Source organism: Labrus mixtus, chromosome 1 (genome assembly GCF_963584025.1).
Source record: "Labrus mixtus chromosome 1, fLabMix1.1, whole genome shotgun sequence".
NCBI lineage: Eukaryota > Metazoa > Chordata > Actinopteri > Labriformes > Labridae > Labrus > Labrus mixtus.
Genome location: NC_083612.1, coordinates 36,087,498 through 36,106,686, shown reverse-complemented (window position 1 = coordinate 36,106,686; position 19,189 = coordinate 36,087,498). Strand labels below are relative to the sequence as shown.

General features: G+C 41.2%; 1 protein-coding gene across 3 annotated transcripts in view; it reads right to left on the bottom strand.

Moving 5' to 3' along the window:
* The window catches only part of efl1 (elongation factor like GTPase 1), a 70,078-nt gene that overhangs the window by 38,295 nt on the left and 12,594 nt on the right, over positions 1-19,189 (bottom strand). For all 3 annotated transcript variants that reach the window (XM_061043734.1, XM_061043727.1, XM_061043740.1), the window contains exons 8-15: positions 14,064-14,187; positions 12,438-12,517; positions 8,263-8,399; positions 8,009-8,131; positions 6,968-7,067; positions 2,627-2,784; positions 2,335-2,489; positions 442-577 (exon numbers count right to left, since the gene is read on the bottom strand). In XM_061043734.1, coding sequence (XP_060899717.1) covers positions 442-577; positions 2,335-2,489; positions 2,627-2,784; positions 6,968-7,067; positions 8,009-8,131; positions 8,263-8,399; positions 12,438-12,517; positions 14,064-14,187 — 1,013 coding nt within the window. The remainder of the gene's footprint in view (positions 1-441; positions 578-2,334; positions 2,490-2,626; positions 2,785-6,967; positions 7,068-8,008; positions 8,132-8,262; positions 8,400-12,437; positions 12,518-14,063; positions 14,188-19,189) is intronic.

Here is a 19,189-nt window from a genome sequence, read left to right as displayed (position 1 = left end):
TGTTTTAATACTAAATCATCACTGAGAGGTTTGCCAAAATATCATACAAGTACAGTCTTTGCAGGAGAATTTCACTTGTCCCTACTAGAAAACAATATGGTAACACCAAGAAGATTTTCTTTGTTCTTTGTTGTTTTAAGTCAGGTGCGAATCTTTCAATATCTCACAATTCTTTTCAATTTAGATTCTTGGACTCACAATTCGTTTCAAAATCGGTTTTCGAATCAAACCCATTGCCGATTTGCCGAACATTCCCTTTTTGTTACAGAGGGGTGCTTAGTGCAGGATATGCCTAAAGTACCTTACTTTCATTTTGCAGACGCTGCATATTGAATACATCGGGTCAGGCTTTCTCTTACCCTAGAGTTTGTGGAATCATTGGTGCACTCTAATGATTGCCTTTAATGGAAGAAAATGCCAAAAAGATGTAGACATATTTACCCAGGACGTTTCCTGCTGGCACCTCTTCCAGCTCCTCTAGCTCTCTGCCCATCAGCAGGTAGAGGCTTCCCACTGAACAACAGGACAGATGAGGCACCTGAAGCACACAGTCTGAGGCGGTACAACCCTCTGGCAACTGGAAGATAAAAGGGAGAAGGATGATGAGCCAAGAGGGTCACACATGTATCACATGATATCTAGGTATTACAGGTTTTTGGGATTCAAATGCATGGACAAAAAGGTTGACATGTGGTTTCCAATGAATTAGTATGAAAATATATGACATCTATAATTTAATAATTTTTCCTTCATTAATCCCGCGAGGGGAAATTCATTTTTACACTCTGTTTAATGAACATGCTACACACACACACACACAGGCCGAAATACACACACATGCACAAACAGGATCCTATGGACATGCATTAATGGAGAGATGTCAGAGTGATGGGGCTGCCCACAGTGGGCGCTCCTGAGCTGGTGGGGGGGTTTGGTGCCTTGCTCAAGGGCACCTCGGCAGTGCTCAGGAAGTGGACTGGCACCTCTCCAGCTACCAGACCAATTTCCGGACTTGGTCTGTGCCAGGACTTGAACCGGTGACCCTCCGATTCCCAACCCAAGTCCCTACAGACTGAGCTACTGCTGCCCACCATGCCTACACTATATGTCGAAGGTCAAAGTTCTACATGATTGGTTGCTTAGATAAATCACACAGACATATACACTCCTGAAATAACTAGATCATTTGAGGAGGACTGCTTTGGATATTCTCCTGACATGGCGGTGCTATGGCAAGCCCTTTTAACATTAAATTAGTCTGGCTGACAAGTAGCAATTTAGTTTTTATTTTACAAGTGGAAATTATAATTTTAGATATCTGTAAAACCATTTTTACATGTTACAAATATATTTCAACATGTTGAAATTACTCAACTGTGTTTGTGTTACTTCTGTAGTGTAACATATTACTGTTGGCAGGGAGTAATAAGTAAAGTAATTCGGTAATGAGAGTAAGAGTAAGTAAGTAAGAGTAACGAGTAATGAGTAATATATTACTTTTTTTCAGTAACGAGCCCAACACTGGCTATTTCCCATGGAGAAGTTGGATGTTGGTTCTGAGGCTTGATGATAGAGCTGTCCCAAACAATTGTTTTTCAAACGATTAACCTAGCGATTATTTTTCAGTTATCGATTATCTCACATTACTTGATCAATGTAACGATTCACACAATAAGGATATCAAAACATTTTTTGTTAACATTTCAATATTTATTAAACATTTCTTTAACATGACACTTAGAGCATTGCTCTTCAAGAATCTTCAAAATAAAATTCTGTGTAGTGATAGTTTGGATGTGCTTTTTTTTAGTTCACTTTTTACTTTGTCCATGGTAGCCACATTCTTCCTCTCCATCAAGTCAGTAAAGTAGTCCTGGATAGAAGGGTGTATCCTGAATGGAAAGTATTTACCATTTCACATCGTGTGGTACGCCAGCTGAATTTAATGACCGTGTGCAGGACTTTTTTGGCTATGAGTTGCTCCTCGGTGCTCACACTGCTGCCGTTGCCGACGCCGACGCCGTTGTTGTTGTCGTCGTCGTCGTCGTCGTCGTGTGAATTCTTCTTCCGTTTTAGCGTCTATAGCGATTGGCGGCTAGCTTTCTGGTGCATTACCGCCACCACTGGACTGGAGTGTGGGACAATCTAGTTGTACTTGACGAGTTGAGAACCACTGATCTAGCCTCAGGCTCACATGCTTTTTTTCATTCAGTTGACCAAGTTTCTTTTTTGTTGACTACAGTTGTAATTAATTTGTTTTGCAAGAACAGTTTCAGTAAGAACCTTACATATAAAACAGTAGTGTAAAGGACGATAACGAGGGGACTCACTCACCATGCTCAGGCCCTGGGCAGGGTCATACTTTGGCCCCAGAACAAACACTTTCTGTCCTTTCCTGACCGTCCCACTGTAGACCCGTGCAAACGCTACGAAGGCCTCTTTCTGCTCATCTTCCTCCTCTGGCTTTGAGTCTTGCATCGTCATCTTAGCTGACAAAGATAAAGAAAGAAAGGGATACACACAAGTTGTTGAAATCTTCACAAATTTAAATTACGTATAAAAGTAGTACTTTCCTTTATCAGACTACGGTCTTTTAAGAAAGAAAAAATAAATAAATAAAGCTTACCTGTGCTGAGTCCTGAAGGTTTGCCTTCCTGTGATTTAGTCTGTGAGTGGGTATGTTCTTTGTGGCTCTCTGTTGGTGTCTGATCAGTAACCATCCTTTCAGCATGTCTCTGTCTGGCTATCTCTCTGCGCTGGGCAATTTCCTCCTGTGTCAATGGCCTAAACCAGGCACGTGGAGACATTGACAAAAAAGGGTCTTGAGCATCTGCCCTTTAGCCCTCTGTAGAGAGATTGCTCTTTTTTAAATAGATAGTCTACATTTGGTTAAATAAGAATATCAAGGTGGGACATATGACATGTCTATTGCTGCTACTGTGTACAGTATATTATTTATATATAACTTGTGTTTTTATTTTATTCTTTGTATCTTGTGTGCTTTTCTATCCTTTGGTGTTACCTGCTGCTGGAATCTGAATTTCCTGAGGGAACCTTCCCAAGGGATTAATAAAGTTCCTATCTAGCTATCTATGCGATCAAGGCCAGCACGGTGCCCTCTCTTCAGGCTCTGCAGGCTCACGCGAACATGCATGCATAGACACTCCATCAGTGTGATGTTAAGTTACTCAGAGGGGGGCATCATGAAAGGCTTCACATTACTTGGCAGAAAGTGTCTCTCTCTTGGAACTTTTTATCATTTTAATATGTGTTTCCAACACCTTCTGTTAGCATTGTAAAATCATGCTAGTAATGTTACATTAGGCTAAGTGTGTTTAGTTGTGTGTGATAATGAATGAAGGAAGGAAGTAAGGAGCTAGTAACAAATGATAAAAGTTTGAAAAGATTACTTATTAGCTATGTGTTTGTGATGGCCGGGGTAATATCGCACTCCCCCACACTCTCACCTCATTAGTTGTCCACTAACAAGTTTATTTTGCAGTCAACCACTTAAACAATTTACACAATTAGTTTGTTTGTTATTAGATTACTTTTGCATTTAGTCTTGCACTGTTTAAATTTAGTGCGCAAAGTTTACACTCTGTAAGATGAAACACTAATTTCTGTGGCTTGGCCAAGGGCAGACAAAGCTCTTATGCTGGAGCCAGCTTGTTGCAGCAGACCATGTGCTGTCATGTCATGGGAGGGAATTGGATTTTAGTTAAAGCAACAATATGTAACTTTTCCACCCTAAAATAGTTGCTTGTAAGTCCATCTAATAGCGTAATTACTTTCAACAGGGAGGATGGTGTCTCTCCTACGTCCGCCCAGCTCACCTCAAATGTCATTTCTTATTGCGGTTACCTCACGAGAAGTACGTACCGCTTTATGGCACTAGTTCACAAATCCTTGGATATGCTATGAAAACGGCTAGTTAGCCCGTCTCTGTACTACTTGATGCAATGGCTAAGGCTAAGATACAGAAGAGGACGCTGACGGATGAAGCTAGGACTAGAAAAAGAGAGTGACCGTGCAAGAGAACAGACTAGAGTAAATATGGAGAGGCTTTTGGAAACGGTGGGCTGTAAGTCCGATGCTGGTGAGTAATAGAGATGGACGATATGGAAAAATATCATATAACGATTTTTTAATGGCAAAATAACAATCACGATTTTTTTTCATACTGATCTTAAGACTAATTTGTAAGTTACTGACCAGTTCAACCAAACTTATTTCCCTGTATAACGTTTTTAAATGCACAGTCTATTTGAAAAACATCTTTGAAGGAGGTCTGGAGGTCTCTCACCCAGAACATCTTTAGCAACAGAAATGTCTTTCCCTCAATTTGATCAATATTTACAATTTGAAGGTTTTCCTCACCACTTTGAAATTATGATTTAGTTATGTGTCCTCTTTATATGTTCATCAGGAACATTTTCACACAGTGATGCATTCATTTAAAAACATGTAGACTTCGAGTTCTTGTGTTTCTGATCTATTTTAGCTCTGCAGCTGTAGCTTCATATGGGCTCTGCAGCCTGTGTTCATAGGCTTTGTTGTTTTTATGACGTCATTGGACTAACTTTAGTTTTGTTTATATATAATCAAACATAATACAGAATGTGTTCATTCTGCGACACATGATCAAAGTAAGTTTTACTGATAGAAGAGTTTTATTCATAGAGGGGGCGGAACATCGTTGATTGACAGACAGACAGTCACCATGGTTACTCACTTTCACCTGACTGCTGCACACTGAACGAGAGGAGAAAGAGCTGCAGACTGATATCACTTCAAGCAGTATGCATGGAAATCAATGTATAGAAATAAATGATTGTTGGCCTACTGTTTAAAACGGCGCGTCTGTGTAGGAGAATAAACTGCAGCATGATAGAATAAAAACATTAGCCCGGTTCTACGATCTCCCTGCTTTGGCAGATCGTCAGCACGTTAAAATCCTTCATGATCTAAGTTATATCACACAAACTTTGTGTCTTATTTGTTTGCATCATATAACGACTAGAATAGCAGAATAACGTTAGTGTCCCCTGATGAGTTAGCAACGTATGTTAATGTTATTCGTTGGAGTTATTTGGGCAGACTTTGACTGATGCAGGGCGAGAAAAGTTGTCGATCTGTTAGTGATTGTTCGTATGCCAAGTCAGCAGAAGTTAATGGTAAATGGACTTGAGCTTATAAAGCTCTTTTCTAGTCTTCCGACTACTCAAAGCACTTTTACACCACATGTCACACCTACACATTCACACACTGATGGTAGTGTTCTATGTAGTATCATCCATCAGAAGTAACTAATCCCATTCATACACCACCACTGAAGCAGAGGGAGCAATGTGGGTTAAGTGTCTTGCCCAAGGACACATCGGACATGTTGCCCAGCTGGGGATTGAACCCTCGACCTTCCGGTTGAGAGGCCACGACTCTACCAAATCTCGCCAATATGAAGTTTAGCCTGTGGCATAATAATAATAACAAGCATGACATCAGTTAAAACTAGGGCTGGGCAACGATTAAAAGTTTTAATCGCATTAATCGCATGAGTTCCTGTGATTAATCGCGATTAATTGCCTTGTTATATGCAAAATCCAATAATGAATTAAAAAGTAGTGTATAGCGCACTTTTATTGTAAATGTACTTCTCAACTTAAACAATGTAATCAAAGCAAATAAATACAAAACTAAAGCTTATTGCCACTGCAAGGGCATAATGTCATCCTGTTTGTTATATAAAACAAAAACTGTCCAGAAAGGTTTTAGGCTAAGAGGTATAATGAAAATGTCGGGACGCCATTTTTAAAGTGGGGGAGAGTGTGACAGGTCAATTGAGAACATTGATGTTTATTGTTTGGTTATCGAGGACCCCACAAACAAATGTTTGTTGTACTTGTCATTTTGAAATTCTTTAGTTTATAATCTTTTTGAATTAATCTTCAAAGTTGCTAATGTTAATGTATTTTTCTGAACTGCAACATTATTCAAGCAGTTGATGTTGACATGTTATTAATTAAATGCGCTGCATAATCTACCCCACTAGGTGGAGTCTGTGAGTGAGAAACAGTGACATGCAGGAGTTCAGAGAAGAAGAGTGTTGTTGTTGTGATGCTCCGGAGTTAGCAAGAAAGCTGTAGTTATTATTGAGCAGCTGAAGAGACTCGTAGGCAGAGTGAATGAAGGTACTGGGTCTTTGTTAAACGCTTAAATAAAGTGAAGACAAGTGAAACGACCTTTTAGTGTCCGCCTGAGTTTCTGGCTGCAACATATTTTGGAGTACTTATCAAGTACTCCGGTGATAAGAAAATTCAACTTCGCAGTTTCCTCTTTCCTGTGAGCGCCGCAGCAGTAAGCAACATAGTAGGCTCACTCACGACGGAATTTTACAAAATAAAAGGCAGTGAGCAACAGACTTTTACAATAAGAAAATAAATAATAAAAACTGCGTTAATGCGAGATAAAGATAATTGGCGATAATTAATTAATTAGTTAACACGAAAATAACGCGTTAACGTGCCCAGCCCTAATTAAAACACATGTTCAGCGAGTGGATCTGTTTTAATAGAGATGCAAATCCATAAAACTAGACTGTATTAGAGCCCAAGACAGAGAGAAACACCCCGTTAATGTTGCTGTCAGCTATCTTCTGAAACTTTAAGAGGGAAATATACAAGTTTATGTGATTGCTGTGCCATTATTCACCTTCATTGTAAACACCGCTCTGACACAAGGTTGATCAGTGATTGTGTGAGACGCTGGTTCTACTCTGAGTGTCACAACAAAACGTGCAGAAAACTGGGGGACTCAATCTGAGCCGTTGTCTGTCAGAAATCACTATTTCACTTTTATTTACTCGCCACTGTGGTTTGTAGGGTGAACAATCAGTGTTCCCTGCATGCACACTACAACCAAATGTGTGAATTTAAACTGAAGATGTTTATACTGGGTTAACACTTACCTCTGTTTGTTCTGCGGCAATGCCTTGGTGTTCACAGCAAACATCTTGGACACAAAGATGATGACTGGAGCATTTTCCGCACTTGAGCACTGAAGGAATGCTATAAAATATCATGAAAAATATTTGTTAAGTATAACGGAACAGTATCAAAACTAAAGCAATTTCTCAAACTGATGCCAGTGCCAAGCACTGTAAGCTGCTTTTATAAGGCAATCAGACAAGTGTTTTCAGAAATAAGCTATGATATGTTATTCTAACCAGATGAGATCTGCGTTTTAATACAATATATTAACCCTCTGACATTTAAAGTTGCCTATAGGAAATAAGTTTGATTGGCTTTCGATTCATTTTGTATTGAGAGCAGGGCAGCATTGGCCAAACAATAATTATCCTAAATGAATCCTCCATAATTATTTCATCTGTTGACAGAGGAAATCTTAACAGACAAACCTCTCTATTGTATTCAAGTTATTCTAGTTAAACCTGGATCACACATCTGTGACCTGTAATACAATCAGTCTGCAATACGAGTGTTTCCGCTAAAAATTCATTTTCTTGAGCAATACAAATGTTCAACTTTCAGAAAGTATTGGGCTCAGAGCCTTCCCTTCTGGCTCTACTCTCCTGGTGGTCAAATTAATTGAGTTTAAAATGTACGTAGGCTGTCAGGTTAAATGGGCATATTGATCAGAGCAATGCGTAACCACATTTATCACAGGTATGTGGAAATGGGGACCAAAGGCTAGTGATACTAGCACTGCTTATGTTAGCCACATTCATTCATTACCTAGAGTTTTCTTAACTTTAGACGGTTAGTCTGACTTTAAATGTGTGTCGACTCAGAACATCCCAAATACAAATACAATCTATTTCAGTTTTTTACAGAAAACCAACAATTTGTAATGCAAGTCTTGTAAACTTTTTATGCTCAATGGTCCCGCAATTGATTTCCACAAAGTAATGTTGTGGATGTAGCCAATAGGAGATATGTAAATGAGGAAAAGCAACATATGAGGTGTGGGCAAACATGTGTGTACTGACCTCTTTTGAGTTCCTGCGTCTGTTTCGGCATTAAATCAAACAGCCGCACACCAACACTCATCAGTTTCTCCACCCTCTCTGACACCATGTCTAAGGGGCTAGGAAGCTTTTCACACACCATTGCTGCAGTCTGTGTTAAAGACACCAAATACAAAACCTTCCCAAACAATATCTTCATGTAAGGTAGCTTAAAAGGCAGGACATGAAAGCAGGCATGTTCTATTGTATAGACACATAGTTAAGACAAAGGATACATAAGACAGCCTGGGACACTGGTAACCACTGGGCGCAGATGGCAGAAAGTAGTACTTTGGGGTCAGAGTGACGAGAGTCTCTGGCCAACACCTTTATTCCTAGTGAAGTCATCACCTTCTCCACCTTCTCCTTGTCTCTATTAACAGAAAAACAACAGATATGAAGAGTAAACCCTTAATAAAATGGCAGATTCAGGGTGATTGTCAGAAAATGTTCCTGGAATTTGTTTTGCTTTTTTCACTCAACAAAGATAGTTAGCTTTAACAAAGTTAATATAAATAAGTAACATCCAAATTAGAGCTGTCAGCATTTACTAGTTTATTGAGATAAAATGAAGTCCTTCTTCCTCAATCTCCCTCTATCCCACTTTCCAAGCCCAACACAGTTTGGCAGATGGCTGTTCATCATGAGTCTGGTTTTCTCAAGGTTTCTGCCTCTTAAAGGAATTTTTTCCGTGCCACTTTCATTTTGTGTAGTTGTTATGAATTGGCCTAATACAAATACATATATTTCATCATGTGCTGGTATATATATAAAGTGTGTATTTCAATACATTTGTGCCGTTAAAGCAGACTGACAGATTCTACTGACTATCAATCACAAAGGGATGATGCCTCATGTGAGGCTATGAAGGAAAGGAAGTTTGATTTCCTCGTTTTACTCTTCCTGGCTTCAGAAGAAGAAGAAGAATTTATACTTTATTGATCCCGCGAGGGGAAATTCGTTTTTTTACACTCTGTCTAGTAAACATGCTACACAAACATGAACTGAAATACACACACATGCACAAACAGGATCCTGTGGACATGCACTAATGGAGAGGTCTCAGAGTGAGGGGGCTGCCCTACGGCGGGCGCTCCTGAGCTTGTGGGGGGGGGGGGGGTTGGGTGCCTTGCTCAAGGGCACCTCGGCAGTGCTCAGGAAGTGGCCTGGCACCTCTCCAGCTACCAGACCAATTTCCGGACTTGGTCCGTGCCGGGACTTGAACCGGCGACCTTCCGATTCCCAACCCAAGTCCCTACAGACTGAGCTACTGCCGCCCTGTCTTGCATCTCTACTGTACATGCTGGTGGTAGAGTTTCAAGTAAAGAACAAAAGTGTGGGATGCACTGATGCAACTTCAGAGAACTAACACACAGCTTCAGTCACCTATTCAGATGTGGGCCTGCAGCACATTTTGGTATTTTCTTTGTCCTTACCAAATAACTGGTCTGTTTGTGATATGATAGCATTATTAGCTTGTACTAGTTTGGGCTGTAACGATTTCTTGAATCAATTGAGTAACTCCAATTCTTAAACACTTTTTGATAGTTCAACAAGAAGGGCAGAATCCAGACTTTTTAGACTGGGAAGGCCCAGACTGGGAAGGCCCAGCCTGGGCCCTGATTTATGCAGGGAGGGCATGTTTTTGTGCAAACAAGAAATGGCTCCTGATTTATATACCCCAGTGTTTCCCATTAATTAACTAAACTGTGGTGGCCCGCCATAGTCTAATCTGTCACGTCACAGTCTAATCTGTGGCGTCACAGTCTAATCTGTCACGTCACAGTCTAATCTGTCACGTCATAGTCTAATCTGTGGCGTCGTAGTCTAATCTGTCACGTCACAGTCTAATCTGTCACGTCATAGTCTAATCTGTGGCGTCGTAGTCTAATCTGTCACGTCACAGTCTAATCTGTCACGTCATAGTCTAATCTGTGGCGTCGTAGTCTAATCTGTCACGTCACAGTCTAATCTGTCATGTCACAGTCTAATCTGTCATGTCACAGTCTAATCTGTCACGCCATAGTCTAATCTGTCACGTCATAGTCTAATCTGTCACGTCACAGTCTAATCTGTCACGTCACAGTCTAATCTGTCACGTCATAGTCTAATCTGTCATGTCATAGTCTAATCTGTCATGTCATAGTCTAATCTGTCACGCCATAGTCTAATCTGTCACGTCATAGTCTAATCTGTCACGTCATAGTCTAATCTGTCACGTCACAGTCTAATCTGTCACGTCACAGTCTAATCTGTCACGTCACAGTCTAATCTGTCACGTCGTAGTCTAATCTGTGGCGTCGTAGTCTAATCTGTGGCGTCGTAGTCTAATCTGTGGCGTCGTAGTCTAATCTGTCACGTCATAGTCTAATCTGTCACGTCATAGTCTAATCTGTGGCGTCGTGGTCTAATCTGTCATGTCATAGTCTAATCTGTCACGTCATAGTCTAATCTGTCACGTCATAGTCTAATCTGTCACGTCATAGTCTAATCTGTCACGTCATAGTTTAATCTGTCACGCCATAGTCTAATCTGTCACGTCATAGTCTAATCTGTCATAGTCTAATCTGTCACGTCATAGTCTAATCTGTCACGTCATAGTCTAATCTGTCATAGTCTAATCTGTCACGTCATAGTCTAATCTGTCATAGTCTAATCTGTCACATCATAATGTGTCTAATTTGCCCCGCTAGCGTCAGGGAGTTATTATCAACTATAAGAACTTTTTTTTTTTTTCCCTAAGTACATTTAAAGTACAGTTTACCCCGTTAAATGTGATGTGTGGCTGCAGTAGCCTACACCGGAATGTGTGATTGTTTTTATGTCCGTTCCCTAAAACGGTCCGTACCTTGTTTACCTCCTGCAGAGTGTTACAACGTCCTGAGCTTTTCAATCGCTGCGCAGGTTTCGAGTTTTTAAACACAGTCAAAGACGTTTGAGCCCCCTGTCAGACAAAGCAGCATAACTAGTTGTAAACCTAGATATCGAAATTCTAGCTGAATATTATTTTTGAACCTGCAAAACAACTTCTGAAAGAGCGGAACAAATCCATTTCACCTAAAGACGCCGCACAGCTCCGCAGCTCTGCTGCTCACCTGTTGTCTTGAAAAACTGCACTTAAAGTTTACTTATAAGTCTAAACATTAGATCAGACCTTGACAAATGGTGTGTGTTTCTCCTCCTGTGTTGAACCTTTTTCTCCTCTGCTGATGGGCATCTCACGTCTGCATTGCCAACATGTGAGCTTGTTGTGTGTGTGGCCGTCCCTTAGTGTTTGTGTCGCTGTGCGCAGCGTGCTGCACAGTGCATGAAACGGCTAATGTGTGTTAGTCTGATCTGGTGAGGACAATCACATGCAGGTCTATTGGTGCACCCTTAGATTCATCCTCAATTTCCTATATTACTGCACATGGCTACTTTTTCATAAACATAGTCAAACAGTCTTATAAATATGAACTCCTTTTGTATAATTTTAAAAGTGCTTCAGACAACGTCATTATCAATATCTTTACATTGTAAGTTAAAATTAATACATTATATAGGTAGCCTACAGTATAGGTAAAAAGTATAAGTGTTTGTGTGTTTAGTTTATTATATGAGAGAAAGATGTTTTTAAATCACTGAATGTGTGTTCTCTTCTCAGGATGTTGTAGCCTTTAGCTGTGAGCTTTGTTCAGGGTTAGTTTTGTTTCTGTCCTTTCTATTTCAGACGAGTTGTGTTAAGTTGCTACTGCTGTAAACGCCCCATTTCCTGATATGGGTGTTTCACAATAAACTTCAACTTCAGATAGGCCGGGGACTTTTATTTTGAAGAACTTGTCAGAAATAGAAAGTGTTTATCACCGAACGAACGCAGCTTTAGCGGAGGTGCACTTAGCAGTGATACTGTCGGGAGTCTACTGTGTTTACAGCCGCTCACTTTATCACAAGTCACTGCCACAGCCCCCTTCTTTTAGTTATCCTGGACTTAAGACAGCGAGGCATCAGTTTAAACACACCCTTAGCTGTGATGAAGACGTTAACCCGAGCTGCGGTCAGCTAAAAAGACACAGAGTCAAGCCGTTTCAGCCTGCAGCGGAGCACTGTGGTCTGAACCTGCAGGACCAGCTGACTCTGCTCATAAAGTCAGCAAGCACAGGAGCGGGACTCAATTTATGTTGTTTTCTGTCACAAATCCCTCTGTTAGCCTACTTTACTTTCATTACACACCACTGTGTGTTTAGGTAAAACAAACTCACTCAACGCTGCGCAAAACACCCGCATTTAGCGGTTAGCAGATGCTGTTCTCGTCATAATCGATTACGTCTTGTCCCTGCATCGATGCATTAATTGTCTAGTCTGCATCGCGATGCATCGATTAAATGATTAATTTCAACAGAAACTAATAAACTGTATATATAAGTAAACTTACCTTCTGGTGACAACTGCATCATATAAACTCCAAATGTTATCGAGCACAAGCTGCACAAATAGTGGCTTCTTTCCTTTGGCCTGCAGCAAAGAGAGAAACAAAGAGACCACATTAATGATTTAAGTTTAATACCACAAAGACAAGAAGGATACATTTTTAAACTCATGGCCTAACTCTGCTAGACAAAGGGATGTTTACAATTTGCTCATTTTAATGTTGCTATGTAAAATGGCTGAAAAACCAACATCCATAAACAAGTGTGTGTGTTTCAGTGTGACATTCCTTTGTACTCTTGCACAGACTTGGCACCGTCCCTAGTTGACACCAGAATTACAAGTCAGTTAAACTTATTTTAATTAACCTTTTTTTATTCAGCCCGCAGTACCATCCAAGCGCTCTGTCTAAACTTTAATGCAGCAGTCCGCCAGTAGTTGGAGCTATAACTCTGTTTAATAGCCATACTGCCATAATGCTCTTCTACCGAAATGTATTTATAAAATGTATTATTAAAACAATAAGAAACTGGACTTGATCAGCTCCATGTGGAGTTCCACCTCCAACTGAGTGAATACAGTAAATCGACTTTTAAACTCACATACGAGCCCTGACGGTACATTCTTCTAACTCTGTTACTGACTTATGCGCCATGCAGTGTTGTAGTCAAACCACACTAAGACGTACCTGAGACCAGAGTGCTCCGATACAAGAACGAGACATTTAGAGATTGAGACTGAGTCAAGACCAAGACCATAAATATCAATGAAAAATCATCATCTTGTGTCCAGGGGGTGTGTCACTCTCTTAGACCGTAACACAGGGCTGCAGCCGTAATTAGGGAAAAAAATCTAATTATGAATGAATTAAAGTTATTATTTTAGAAAGGGTTGTTTTTCGTCACAGTGATGACATGGTGGTCTTACCAGTCTTGATTAAAAAGTCCACAACTTTTCCACACAATTTATGAAACCGTGCCAACAGAAAGTGGAGGGGAATAAAACATCCAAGACACTACTTGAAGTTCACTATGATTGGTTTATCTGTGTGTCTGTGGGTTAAGAATGAAACAAACAGTCAAATAGTGTGATTTGGCTGACATTTTTTGTGTATGGGCATAGAACTGCAACGGATAGAATGTGAACTGTAGCCCAATACTACAAAATCTCTGCTCTGGCAGATCATTCCAATCCTTCACGATCTGAGATCATTCTTAAGCACATTTCACAAGGGAAAGTAAAATGAATATCAAATTATATTTAACAAAACATTTGTAATACAAAGTGATCAAGGAGTAACACATGAGCTATGTAAAGAAGATGAAAGCTATTATGAGATGATTTCCTATTAGATATAGTCCTGGATCAGCTTGCTGCACAGTCTACTGGGCAACTTCTATATTTTCTCAGGTATTGGAGGTCATTCTACTCGTTATCAACATTGCCAGTTAGATGTTTATGTATGGGGTCCATACACTTTTAATGAGTCTTTGTTCTTTCATATGAACAATGAACCCACATTTTTTATGAGCACATTTTTAGATAACGAGTACCAAGTACAGATTTTTTATGAAAGTAACAAGACCCCTATTATAGTATTCTAGAAATGTTAAAATCCCTGTGGTTACATTACCTGAGCTCCTTTCATGATCTTTTTTGCTTTTGCATTAAGGTAGAAATCCCCCCACAGGGTTCTGAGCAGCACCTCTGCCTTTATTCCCATTTTCTGGCTGTAGATTTCGGCAAATTGCTGGATGCTACAAAACACAAAATCAAGTTTTACATTACAGTCTTACACTTGGATTTTTGAGAGGTTCACAGACAGGAGAAAAGCATCGATAAAACCATAATAAAAGTATTGATTAGCAAATGCTGGCTTATTACCAGAATTGACTACACTGGATCAGCGATAATCGCTCACAGATTTGAATAGGACCAAGAACACAATGACATTAGAGTCTTGGGTTCAGAGGTGGAAAAAACTTTAGGGACTTCATTTGTTTATTTATTGTGATCACAAGGACCAAGCTACCTTCAGAAGTAGGTCTTTATTACCTCATGATTTACTTTAGTACAGTGAAATGCCAGTTCAGTGTTACACTTTGTCACTGTGTTTGAATGATTGACTGTATAAGGAATGGACAGAGCTCCCCCTGCTGACTGGCTGCTGTATAGGTCATAAACCCCTCCTCCTCTATGTTGACAGACAGAGCATGGGTCAAACTATAAAACTTAAATGAACGTTGCATCAATTCTTCTGAAACCTGCATTTTTCATGATTGTTACAATATAAGATGCTAGAAATATTACCAAACATAAAACATCATGATTGGATGTTGATAAATATGGCTGTGTGCACCTGATTAGCAGAGAGAATATGTAAAACCCACCAACACAAGTGTCTCTGAACTTCCATAACCATGAATGTTTGCTTTAAACCGACACAGGAATCTGTTCCGCTGTGGACAATATACCCGCCACTTTCTGTGTGTTTTAATTAGCAGAAGCGGTGGTGCTTCAATGCTGTGGCCCTTCTAGCGGATCCCTACTGTGTAGACTCTGGTTGTAATTTTGAAATATGTCAGCGCCCTTCATGGGGATATTTTGGTTTCATCCTGGTCAACGGGAGTAGGCTGATGCACGCTGTCCATTACCGCATTAAGGCATTAACATTATTTATTTTCTTATTGTGAAAGTCTGTTGCTCACTGGCTTTTATTATGTAAAATTCCATCGTGAGCGAGCCTCGTATGTTGCTTACTGCTGCGCATGTCTGCTGCGGCGCTCACAGGAAAGAGGAGAAACAATGTTGCCAACTTGGCGACTTTCTCGCTAAATCTGGCGACTTTCCAAACCCCCTTGGCGACTTTTTTTGTCAACAGCTACTAGCGACAAATCTAGCGACTTTTTCTGGTGTTATTGGAGACTTTTTTGGTGTAAGAAACTGACGTGAAAGCACGTATTGCTCTGCAGTTACTGTCCTCAACGAGCAGCGGGGGCTGCCGTGAGCCCCTCCCCCTTCCTAAAGCACTCACAGGCTGTCAGTCAGAGAGCAGACCCACACCACTCTGCGTCCAGACTGCAACGAATGCAATAAGCTTTAGTTTTGTATTTATTTGCTTTGATTACATTGTTTAAGTTGAGAAGTACATTTACAATAAAAGTGCACTATACACTACTTTTTAATTCATTATTGGATTTTGCATATAACAAGGCAATTAATCGCGATTAATCACAGGAACTCATGCGATTAAAACTTTAAATCGTTTCCCAGCCCTAGTTTTGATATATGCGGCAGGTCGTCCCCAGTCAGGGACCAGTGATTATCTGTTTAATTTTGTGGTCAACTTTGAAATAGTATTTATTTGTGCCTTTGATCACTGCTGTTGTTTACTAAAGGCCGTGTCCCCTATATATACAGTATGTATGTATATATGGTGTTGGGGTTGTAACAAGAGTTTTTCTCTTGTGGATGCATCAGGTACCTCACTGAGACACAGGTTAATCGCTCCGAGGTAGTCATCGATGCAGTGGTCTGAGTTATCTGGATCAAACCGCTCTACATCCTTTGCCATAGATTCAATGAGCATTCTTTGATCTCTGGGTAAAAGGGAGCCAACCGAGTCATCTGAGGTTTTGATATTCCTCAGCTGTGAATCATGCGATGGGAACCTACAGGTAGCAGGAGGGGGCCTGGTGTTATCTCTGCCTCTGGGGGCTGAGAAGTCACCCCCCTTCCTATGTGGTGATTCAAACCTGTGAAGGTGTGAAAAGGTGTCACAGCTGTCGGGGAACTGGGGCGTTTCCCCAAGGAGCGGGGCTCCACAGTCAAAATCAGGGAAAAATAGACTTATTTCCTCAGTCCTTGGGTTGTCCTGGCTGCTCGGTTCTTTACTGAGCTTTTTCAGCAGGGTTGTTTGATCTCTTGAGGGGCTTGGTCCAAGATCAGAGTCATATCCTGATCCTTGCTCCATGCTTACCTGTGCTCCCTGAATTAATTCAAACATGTCCAATACTTTCTGCTTGGCAGTTTGTAAGTGCTGACTAACAGATTTGTTTCCTTTCTGCAAGGATCAGACCTTTGGTGGGAGTGTCCCCATGAAAGCACGGACACTCCTAGCCGTAGTCTTCCAGATCCGTTCCAGTTTTTCATGTGAGGACGCATGAGGCAGGTCAAGGAGACAATGGTCGACTTCTCTAAGGTAGTCGTTAATACTTGAATCTGGGCTATCTGGGTCAAAACGCTTCAGATCTTTGGCCTGAGGTTCTATCTGCCTGGTTCGCAGACCCTGACCCGAAGGCTGGCGAGGGCCGTCCGAGTCGTCTGACGAATCGTAAGCCCTGTGGTTGTCACGGTAGTACGGTTGCAACCGTGGCGGGGTTTGTGTTCGGCTCAGACGTGGCCGTCTATCATGGGACAGGTAATATTCGGTGCCCGATTGGACCTGTGCCTCTTCCCTGTCTCTAGGGGGCTTGAAGTCCCTCCTCCTGCGGGGTGAGGGTTCTCTTGGCTCAAAGCGTATTGCAGAACGCGGGGGCCATGGGGCGTTTCCCCATGACGGTGCTTCATGGTCTGGGGAGGCGTGGCGCCCTTCATCTTTACTCACCCAGCTCTTTACCGGGTAGTCTGAGGACGTGTGCGCTTTTGTGCCTGGGTCAACCCGGCGGTATCTTCCCCTCTCCTCCAGATCCTTCAACATCTGTCTGTCTCCCTCCTCCATGGGCTTGGTTCAGTCTCCCATCCTTTGTCTGAGGTTCCCTCAGCTGACATGGGGGCTGCAGTACGTATCTGCCTATCCTGACATCTGGGTACCGTGTCACTTTGTTTCTTCTGTTCGGCCAACCTGCTGCTTCTATGCAGTGTTTTATTCTCCTCCTGCTGGGCCTTGCAATTTTCCTGCAAGGTCTTTAGTTTATCCTGCGTCCCGCAGGATCTGTCCTTCTTCTTGTACCGGGCTAGCTGTTCCCGGTGTATCTCATTCTGCACATTTGATTTGCGCTGATAACGGAGGAGAATTACGCCTAGAACATCTGAAGTTGTGCGTGTTGGTTTCCCAGTTGGTTGATTTGCATATTCAACCAAGCCCTTTAGTTTCTCTTCACATGTGCTGAGGGTGTAGGAGTTCAGACTGTCGAGCTGCTCTATAGGGAGGTGGATAAGATTAGCAACTACGTCTTGAAGGGGTGGATCGTCTGATCCACAGTGAACCTTGGCCCATGGTTGATATATGTCTTCTGCATACATTCTGTCTTTATTAGGGGTGATCCTGGCTCGGTGGTTGACACGATCAACTAGCTCCTCTAACTTCTTATCACTAATGCTAATTGAATAGCTATATAGGTTGGCACTCTCCTCTGAGGAGAGGTTCGTCAGACCGGCAGCAGTTTCTTGCAGTGCTCCGCCGTCTGATCCAAAAGGAGTCTCAGCTCCCGGCTCACCTAGGGTCTTGGTACACATTTTCCGTGATAAAATGGAACCACAGTGGATTACTGTTAACAGAAGCTAAACAAAGCTAGATCAACACAAGAGCAAATCTTATCTAAGTTTCCCAACTGATCACTGCAGTCTATCCTGGAAGACAGGAGAGAGGATTCACACCTCAAGTCCTCAAAGGAAGGGAGGAACTCACACCTCTCAGACAGCTGGCTATGCGACAATGATGAGGTTACACTCTCATCTGGCCAAATGGCTCTCAAACAACAAGGAGCACCACAATCCTTTAGTAGAATACTTCAGGATCAAAATATGGATTAATGCAACAAATCAAGTTCATTGAGAAAGTCACACTAGCTGCATCATTATGTCCAATTGTTGTATGGACACCAAGGGGATAACAGTTATTGCTTTAACCATTAACCAACAACATACAACACAACTAAGCCACAGCTTGATGTCTGCTTTGCTTAAACCACAAAAATTTAAAGAAAATATAATAATTATTATTTTAATAATTATTAATATTTTCTTCAGAAAGATCCCTTTTAGGATTTAAGTTCGGATTACTGTGCATTTACAGGGCAACAAAGCTGGTTTATTGAAGGCCTCACACGGGCTGCACCATTTGTTGGGGTTGTATCAAGTCAACTTTGGTTATATTCTTTAATAATTATTTTTTATTATTAATAATATAAATAAAATATCATTAAACTATGTTTAATCTCGTTTTGGGGCACCACCCTGTACTCAGGGAAATATAACCAAAATATCACTCAAATCAGTCTCAAATCAGTTATTTAATTACTAATATTATTAATAATTAATAACTATATTTAATAAATTGAAGGCGTGAATCCGTACACAAAGCCTTCGCACCCAGCTTATATCACAATGCAAATACACCAGTAATCACAAACAACTGCTCTCTTAAAATTATAACAGAATTTATTTAAACAAAGCAACATCAATAAAAATCAATGAACTTAATCAAACAAATAACTATCATAAACTAATCTAAGCAAACAAACATTATCAAGCAAGGCTTGTGGAAGAGGTGTGTGTGTGTGTGTGTGTGTGTGTGTGTGTGTGTGTGTGTGTGAGAGAGAGAGGGGGGGGAGAAGAAGAGAGGGGGAGATGACTTCGTACCCCCACGTGGTCGCTCACGATGGCGCACACCTAACAAAGACCTGGGTGTCTGCGTGCGTGTGCGGTGTGTGTGTGTCTGTGGATGAAAGAGAGATAGAGAAGGGGAAGAGGGGGAGATTGTTCTGTCCCACGTGGTCGCCTTCCGATGGTGCACACCTAACAAAGACCTAATGTGGC